The 9,167-nt window shown below is 46.1% G+C and overlaps 1 protein-coding gene across 2 annotated transcripts; it reads left to right on the forward strand.

Annotated features, from left to right (window-relative positions):
• Positions 1-1,280: 1,280 nt before the first annotated feature.
• On the forward strand, positions 1,281-7,605 carry WBP2 (WW domain binding protein 2). 2 transcript variants are annotated; one of them, XM_021541672.2, is made up of 8 exons: positions 1,281-1,402; positions 3,005-3,113; positions 3,646-3,781; positions 5,329-5,421; positions 5,641-5,757; positions 5,970-6,095; positions 7,182-7,258; positions 7,433-7,605. In XM_021541672.2, exons 1-8 carry the CDS (start codon positions 1,344-1,346, stop codon positions 7,484-7,486), a joined length of 771 nt encoding a protein of 256 aa, XP_021397347.1. In that variant the 5' UTR covers positions 1,281-1,343; the 3' UTR covers positions 7,487-7,605. The 2 variants fall into 2 exon arrangements, with proteins under 2 accessions (XP_021397347.1, XP_021397348.1); XM_021541673.2 differs by having other exon boundaries at positions 1,303-1,407.
• Positions 7,606-9,167: the final 1,562 nt, after the last annotated feature.

The raw sequence follows: 9,167 nt of genomic DNA on the forward strand, positions 1-9,167 counted from the left end.
AAGTTTTAGAGTATAAATTTCCAGGGTTTTCTGTGTGATGAGGAGGTCTAGAGCTTCACACACACACAGGCAATTACAGCAAGCATCTTTGTAAAGTGAAGCCTGCTTTTCTTAATCCCAAATGTCAACTGGAGTTAGGATAAAAATGTTACTTGGTGAGCCTTAATTCATGTGAGGTGCCAATGCTCCATCTGGGCGTTTCAGTGGAAGCTGAGTGGATTCTGCTCCTGACTTTAATAGGAGAAGAATCAGAACTGTTTGTTATGGCTGTTTCTTAAAAGGGAAACTTACTGCTTATTAAAAAAGCGGATATGAAAAGCACAAACTTGTCATTTTCCTGCCAAGAAACCATACAGATTATGTCACTGCATTTATTTAAATCTGGTTTCCATTATGTCGTTTTTGTGCTTTCCCCCACTGCTCGCATCTGGTTCTCAGGCACTCAGACAGAACTGGGCTGCAAATCCAGGGAATAGCTCAGATCCATCTAAAATTATATAATAAAGGGTGATACATCTCTGATTTGTATATTATTAATATACAGCTGTCAGTTATTGATCTTTGGGAGCCCTTCAAACAAGTTTGCAGGTTCCTTTTTTAAATGAAGTTGTGCAATCATTACTTTTTTTAATTCCTCCAACTTGCACACCTGAAGGTAAAGAGTTTAGACCCATCCTGCAGATGCCACAGCTATTTTCTTGCTCCCAGATTTCTGACAGACACACAGACACGATCTTGGCTTGTTTACAGGGCAGCTGGTTAGTCTTTCTAGTTTAATACACTTCAGTATAAAGGGATTATTTTGGATGTGCTTGATTCCATCACTGAAAGCAGCCAACAACTGGATCAAAAATCTGTTTGCAAGTGTGCAAAACCAGGAAATGCACATCAAGTGGGAATTTAAAAAATTATGGGAAATGAAGCATCTTCGCCGTTTAAGGGGATAAACCTCATTTCACGTGCAGAACCGCCAGATATCCGGGATTATTTTTATTTTACGCCACCAATTATAGAGAGACAGTGCCAGGCCCTGAGGCGGTGAGGTCAGCCTACAACTCCCAGCATGCACCGCGTGGCAGACATGGAGAGTGTAAATGCCGCGCATGGACGGACTACAGCTCCCGGAATGCTCCGCGCGGGCAAATGGCCGGGCGCTAAGGTGGTGTGAGGTGGACTACAACTCCCAGCATGCACCGCGCGGAGAAAGATAAGTTATCCGCTCCATAGATGGCGGTGACTACAACTCCCAGCATGCCCCTCGGTCCCATTGACGGCGCAGCTTTTCCCGCGCAGGCGCAGAGCGGGGTCGATGCTGTGAGGAGGAGGAGGAGGAGGAGGCGGCGATGGCGCTCAACAAGAACCACTCGGAGGGCGGCGGCGTCATCGTTAACAACAGCGAGAAGTGAGGTGCTATCCCCTTCTCCCCTCCTCCGGCTTCGGGAGCCGGGGGATAGCGGCGAATTGCCTTCTCCCCCCGCCCTCCTCTTGCCTTCCCTCAGGGGGAGCAGTTGTGTGGGTCATGGCGGGGCGTGCTGAGGGGGCGAGGCGCGTAAAGGGGGTGGCTTAACCCTCTCGGTGCCGGCGTTCCCCCCTCATCTCCCTACGGCTTAGGGGCTGTACGCATCCTCCTGCCCCAGGGCCTGTGCGAGGGGAGCTGCTGGGCTTCAGCCGCGGGCCTTGCCCCTCTGCACCGCTTCCCTCAGCATCCAGCCTGTCCCCCAGCCTGCTGCTGGCTCTTGCTGCTGTCCCCGGGAGGGCTCAGGTGATCTGGCTGGGCCCAGGCCTCTCCCCGCTCGGCGGGGCTGCAGCTGCACCGTGCCTCAGCTCAGGGGCTGCCCGCCCCGGGCTCCTGGAGCTCAGCCCCCGTTCTGTGTGTGCGGGAGGCAGCAGCAGCCTTGGGAAAAGGTGCTGGGATATAACCATGGAAACGGCAAGGCTGCACAGAGCCGCCTCTGTCTGCACGGCAAAGGGCTGTCCGCAGCCCTGTCTGCCAGCGAGCTTCTGACGTGGCAGGCATCTGCTTCGGGGACAAAGGAGTGCTTCATCCTCCAGCCCTTCCTTCCACGGGGCTGCTTAAACATTGGTGTGGGAATTCTGTGCCTGGCTTCCACTTGGGATGTGGCCTTTCTTAGAAGGATCAACTCAGGTACTTAGATATGCATTCCCTGAGAGAACTGCAGCAGCTGAAGGGGTTGCTGTTCCCAGCTGTCAGCCTGCCTTGCACCAGGGCCTGCCTGCTGATCCAGCTGAAATGCTGCAGCCAGAACAGAGCTGGTCCCACTGCCCTTCCCGAGCTGTTCTGGAGGGACAGGCATTCACTGGCAAATGACTGAGGAAACACATCAGCTGCCAAAGATAGAGGTGGTGGAGATTTCTGCAGCTTTAGGGATTAGAGTCCCTAATGTGGGTGCTGTAATGTCAGTACAAGTTACCTGCCATGTCCGTGCAAAGGTTTTAATCAGGTCAGTTTGTAATTGAGAATTAAGGAATCAGTGCAGGCAACACAAGTTAATGAAGTCTTGTGGTGAGGAAGGGGAGTTCTTCTGGATCACATTTTTGTGTCAGAGGTGCTTGAGACCTTCAACAGCCGTGTTACATAAGCCAGCCTGGGCATTTTCTTCTCCTGCAGTTCTTCCTCTGTCGTGTCACTTGTGGGCAACTGAATTAGGGAACTGATCCAGCAGAAATGTGAAACAATTTAAAACAAAAAAAAAAAAAAGCCCTTGAGATTTTGATCAGCTCAATTGACCAGGTTTGCTGCCTGCTTGTGCAGACAGCAGCAGCAGCTGTGTCAGCACACTGGGAAGGGAACAAGCAGCCAGTGCTACTTCAGTTGCTGCTGCCAACAACAACAACCAAAAAAAGGCAAACCAGAACTGAGTCTGTCTGCTCAGCATCTCCCTCAGTGCTGAGGTTACAGGTGGTTTTGGTAGGTCAGTAAACTTCTGTGCATGCTGCACTTGTGCCTGGAGCTGTAACTGCTGTCTCTGTGTCACTTGTGCAGTGTTTTGATGACCTATGACCACGTAGAAATCACCTTCAGTGATCTGGAGCCGATGCCAGAGGCCTTCAAGGGCACCAAGAAAGGGAGTGTTTTCCTGACTCCCTACCGGGTAAGTGGAGAAAGGCTTTATCTCATCTAAGGAGATAACAGCCCTGGAGTCTGTTTAAATGTCCTCAGTGTATAAAAGTCAGGATAATCTACTCCTGCTTGAAGTGTGGCTCATCCTCTCCCACTGGGAAGCATTGTGAATTCATGGTGTATCCCATCTATTTGTCAGCAGATAATAAATCTGATTAGTTCTTGTCCAGGCAGCTGTTTAGTCCATCGGGCATCTTCAAACTGGAAATTAGCAGTGGTCTGGAAATGCTGAATGCAGCAGCACAGCTACTAAATCATAGCTGTGTGGGGCAGCAGGTTCTCAGGAAGCTGGAAGGAGCATTACCTGAGCAAGGGACTTCCTGGAAGGCTTTAGTACTTTGAGGATTTGGTTTACCCCTGTGGCTGCTGTGTGTAGCTTTTGGCTTGTGGAACTGGTGATATTGGAGTGAGTTTCAGTCCATGGAGAAATCTGTTCATGAAATAAATCAGGGCTGTGTTTCCTGTTTGTTTTGACTAGCTCTTTTCATGTTATTTTCTTTCAGGTTATCTTTGTGTCAAAGGGGAAGGATGCTATGCAGTCATTTGTGATGCCCTTTTATTTGTTGAAGGATTGTGAAATTAAGCAGCCAGTGTTTGGAGCAAATTACATCAAGGGCACAGTGAAGGCAGAGGCAGGAGGTGGGTATCACATAATGGATGTTCTGTGTCTCAGTTCAGCTGCTCACTCATAGCAAAATCCTGGCTAACCAAACCTTGACACTGTCCAAATGGGTTTTCACACTCATGTGAAAATATGTTTCTTTCACTGGCAGCTAAAAACATTCCCCTTACCAGCTCCCTGCTCAGCTACAATGAGCAGATGTGCTCTGCAAACCATCTCATTTCTGCCCTCTGCAAAATACAAAATTCAATCAAACAAGTGATCTCAGCAAATAAACACCAGAGTGGAGTCAGCAAGAATGAAGATGTCATTTTGCTTTGGTCACTTGGGATCACCTATCCCACCTGCATCCAGGTTCTCCTGTGCCAAAAACTCAGATCCTTTCTGCTCTGTTTGGGTTCAGGTGCAGACCCCCAGAGCCCTTTCTCCATTGTGTTTCTTGTGCAGTTCAAGGGCAGGTGTGGTATTGCTGTAGTGCATCCTGGCAGTGAAAATGGCACTTGGAAGGGAATGGATTATCTTGAAATTGGGGAATTTAAGGAGCTGTTTCACATTAAACTCAATGAGAAGGCTGTGGCAGACATTTTCAAAAATAATTTTGGTTTTGACTGATTTTTTTTTACCAAAGGCACAGAGTTCAGCAAACTTTCATCCTCAGCTTGATTCAGTCTAACAGTTGTGGCACAGAAATCACAGCACAGGGTGTAAAAGCCTTCAGCTGGAGTTCTGAAATCAGCTTTGTAGCCTCTGCATGGGAGCTGAGTGGGACCATCCAGCATGGGAGGGAGCCTGAGCATTAATGACAAACTAAACTGTGTGAAAGGCAAAAGGTTTTAGCTAGATCTTCATTAATTTTCCCCAGAGGCCATCTCCTTTAATGATGATGTTGTCTTAACAGCCATGAGAGTCTGGTTTAGCTTAAAAAGCTCTTTAATCTACTTGTGTCTGTTTCAGCACAGCTTCTGCTTTGATGCTTTCTTGGGACTCTGGACTGTGCATGTTTTTCTTTTTTGTACTGTAATGTGAGATGGCACTAATTTATTTGTTTTCTGATTTTTTTTATCCTGACTTGAAATATCTTCCATGGGCTCTAATGGATTTATGTGGACTATGTTTTCCATTAAGTTCTTTGCTTTTTTGGGCACTCAGACTCCCAAACTAATTTGGAGCTGACAGGTGTAGTTGTAGAGGCTTTTTAGCAAACAGGATTAACAAAATCCCTGCCTTCTGCACTAATCTTATCCAAAGCAAGAGCAAATCCAGCACTCCAGACAGTTTGGCCTCTGACAGCTACTGTGGCAATAGCCACAACTCCAGAAAGCTTCTGAAGCTCTCCCTCATGGATGTTTCTGCTTCAGGTGTCTCTTGACCTGACAATACCCCAGTGTGAATTTTTCTGATGATACCATAATTCTCCCACTTTCTCTGCTTTTTTTTTTCTTTTTTAATTTGGATTTTTGGGATAAGCTCTTTTAAGAATTATATACAGAGCATCTGTAGGTGCAGCATGTAACCTAAATAGCATGGAAATGGTTTCTCCTTCGTGCTGTCTTTCCTCCCCCAGGTGGCTGGGAAGGATCTGCCACATTCAAGATGACCTTTTCAGCTGGGGGTGCAATTGAATTTGGGCAGCGGATGCTGCAGGTGGCATCACAAGGTATGGAAGGCTGGGGGTGTCTGCCAGAGTTCTGTGGTTTCAGGAGCCCTTGCCTGATGCTTGATTTAAAACATACTTTTCTCAATCCAACGAGCAGCAGATTTATTGGGATGACACTTATTTGTTTTTCTGATAAGGTCTCTCTAAGTTTGTTGGAGTTGTTGGCCTGCTTTTGAGGCAGGCTTGATGTTCTGATGAGTCTTGTCTTTGCTTTCCCAGTCTCCAGAGGTGAAATACCCAGTGGAGCTTATGGCTATTCCTACATGCCAAATGGATCCTATGCTTTTGCACCACCTGCAGCTAATGGGGGCTATCCATACCCACCTCCTCCTCCAGGTAAGCCTGGCAACTGAGGCTGGGGGTTATTCCAGCAAGGAAGAGTTAAAATAGGTAAAAAGGGCAAGAAAATCAGATTTTACTCAATGTTTTAGTGATGACTTGTGTAGCTTTTTTTCCTGAGTTGAATTACATTTGCCTTGGCTTCTTTTGGTTGAGAACTCCACCCAGAGGAGTTAAGCCTCTTGCTGTGTGATCTCCTTTCCTGACAGACTTTTATCCTGGTCCTCCTGCAGCCGCTGGAAACATGGGCTACATGCAGCTTCCACCCCCTCCATACCCAGGGCCCATGGAACCCCCCCCTGTCAGTGGCCCAGACCTGCCCTCCACTCCTGCAGGTAAGGAGCATGTCCAGGTGAATGAACTCACAGCAGTTGTGTTAGGGATGAAGCAGACTTTGTTTCTTGTCTTTTGGGGAGCTTCGAAGCTCCACTTAGAAGTTGAAGTTTGTTTAGAAAAGGGATTAGGGAGCTCCCCTAATCTCCAGCCTTGCATGTCCAGCTCAGTCTAGAGTCCAGCCTGATTCTCTTCAGGGTAGACACCATTAGTGGGCATTTTACAGATGGATGTATTCTTCTGACAGAAAAAATACAGGTTGTGATTCTCCTTGCCCTAATGGATGAATACAAGGAAACTGATGGTGAAATGTGTTTGTGGTCCATTTTAGTTCACAGCTGTGGCTTTGGTGATATTTGCTTCCCCTGTTTCATTCTTAATGTGATTATTTTTGCTGAAACAATATGGAGCAGGGGAAGAGATGATGGAAAGGAGCTGGGGAAATACCAGCCTCATTTTTCACTCATTTAGGATTTATTAAAATGAAAAAAGAGCTATTGTGGTTGGGCACAACCATAGATCTCTTGCAGATAAGAATCTCTGTTTGAATAAGGATTTAACTTTTCTCTTCAGTTTGAAAAAACAACCATTCATCTTTGAGCTATTATTTGGAAAGTGGCACTGCTCCAAAGGGTTATACAAGATTTTTGTGTTGTGCAGAAATGGAAGGTCTGGATTGTGTTCATAAATTACCATCTTTAATACACTAATCCCCTGAACTGCTATAAACTTTTGCTGATTTTTGTTTTGCCTGTTGATTTCACTCCTGGGAAGGATGGTTTGTTCATTGACTGTTTATAAAGGGTATTGTCTGTATTCAGGCAAGGCAACAGCAAGCATTTTTTTATGGCTGACATGCAAGTCCCAGGTGACATTTCCAAACTCATTCTTCCTCTGTTTCACTGGGAATTGGCAATTCTGTGGTGATTGGAAGAGAGAATGCTCAATTGTGTTTGCTGTAGCTGTTTTGAAACTTGAGCACTGGTCATAGGGTGCTCTGTTAAGTAACTCGTGATGGCCAGGAGTTCTTGTTCTATTGTAAGAGCTCTCTGTGTGTCCCTAACCTGTCACTTCTCTCCCTGTGACAGCTGAAGCCAAGGCTGCTGAAGCTGCTGCCAGTGCTTACTACAGCCCAGGGAACCCCCACAATGTCTACATGCCCACGGTGAGTCCCTGGGGCTCTGGGGTTGAGCCCAAGTGTGTGCCTGGCAGATCTTCTCTCAGTGGCACAGCAAAGCTGGTCTGAATTGATGTTGGTGTCTTGGTTTTTTGGGGGGCTTTGAGTTTAACATTTTATTCTTATCCATGCACTGATGTCCTTTTGTCATCTTTATTGCAGGACCAGCCACCCCCTCCTCCATACTTCCCACCAGAGGACAAGAAAAACCAATAAGCTGACACAGAATTTCTCCACAACTCATTGCTTTCTTTTTTCCCATTTTGGCAGAATTCTGGGGCACAGTCCATGGCAGTGAGGAGTAGAACCTTCCCCCAGGGCACACTGCTTTCAGGGGCTCTAGGAGTAGGTCTGTGCAGAGCAAGAGGAGGCATTTTGGCAGCCTGGGCCACCTGTGGAGCTCTGAGGGTTTGCAGCATTCCCTCCTCCCTGTGCACAGCATTGCTACACCTGGAGGTTCTCTCCATCTGTGACTGCTTCCCTTAGCTCTGTTTCTTTTGATACTTAAAGCTGACTCTAAACTGACTCTTTAGTCAGCATCTGCTCTAAACTGCTAATTAACATGATCATGACATGGAAACAAGGCTCTTGGGGGTTGGAGGTGTCTTGAATTCACCTTAGTGTGCATCCAAGAGCACCTCTGGGCACAGGGATGCCTCTGGTTATTCTTTTTAATCCAGAGTGTCACATCCAGCTCTGCTCTTGAGAAAGGACTTCAAAGGCAACCTTTGGGATCTCAGTGGAAGTACACACGTATGACATTTTTCAGATATATATTCAACTTTCTTAGGTTCTTTTTTTTTTTTTCTTAATCTAAGTCATTCCTGACAATCATAGCAGATAATCTGTAGCCCTTCAAATTTCCCTGCTGCTCACCATGTATGACAATGCTGACCAATTTCCCTTCCTCAGACATGCTGCTCTAAACAGCATTCTCCAGTAGCATCTGACCAGTTTAGATTCCATGGGAACACTAATATTTCTGCAGTCTCTATTTTCCAGTTGGGTATGTGAGTTCCCTAAATCCTGAACATTCTCATAATCTGTAATGCACTTTTGTTTTTCCTTTGTTGTAACACAAGTTACGCTTCTTGGCCAGTGAAGCATCTTCCTGCTGTGATTTACCTGGTGAATTAACAGCTAATGGGCAGAAAGAAGTTGCTTTACTTCTGCCCTGGAAGCACTTGAGAAATATGCAAAACATTGGAATAAGCTGTAAGGTACAAAGTGTTGTTTATTGCTGTTTGTGTGGTCCAGCTGTGAATTCCCAGTCACCCAAACTTGGACTCCTCATAGCATTGATTCCTTCGTCTTATTAGCAACAACTCCAGTGCAGAACCTGTGCAGGACTGATCAGACTCTGGGCTGTGGAAGTTTTGATTGTACAGAGCTTTGACAAGTGACACTTGACTGGCTTCTGACATCTGAGAGACAAAATCCTTCCCAGCAAAGTGTGACAGAAGGTCCTGTGCTAGGGAACTGCTGAGACTTGCTGCATGCAGCCTGCTCGGAGAGAAACAAGGTCCACCTCTTGTTTTCTTTAACTGATTAATGAAATTGCTACTGTTTGTGCACTGACTTTTCTAGAATTGCTACTGCGGTGATGTAAAGAAATTGTTATTTAAAAAAATATTTATTTTGAAAGCATTTGATTAATATATTAATGTGAAATGACTTCTGAATGCAGATTTGTTTTGCCAAGACTGTGAAGTAAAGAGAAATCAGCTCAAAACTTGGGGTGTTTGTGTGTGTGTGAATGGGCAGGCATCTGGTGAGTTGGTAGCTTTGGATGCAGAGAGGAAGAATTAGAAGCAAAATCACTATGATTTTATATTTTATTAGAAGCAAAATCACTTGGCTTTTCACTGGCGACATTAGTTGCTTGATTTCTCTTGGG

This window comes from Lonchura striata, chromosome 19, assembly GCF_046129695.1.
Source record: "Lonchura striata isolate bLonStr1 chromosome 19, bLonStr1.mat, whole genome shotgun sequence".
Lineage (NCBI taxonomy): Eukaryota > Metazoa > Chordata > Aves > Passeriformes > Estrildidae > Lonchura > Lonchura striata.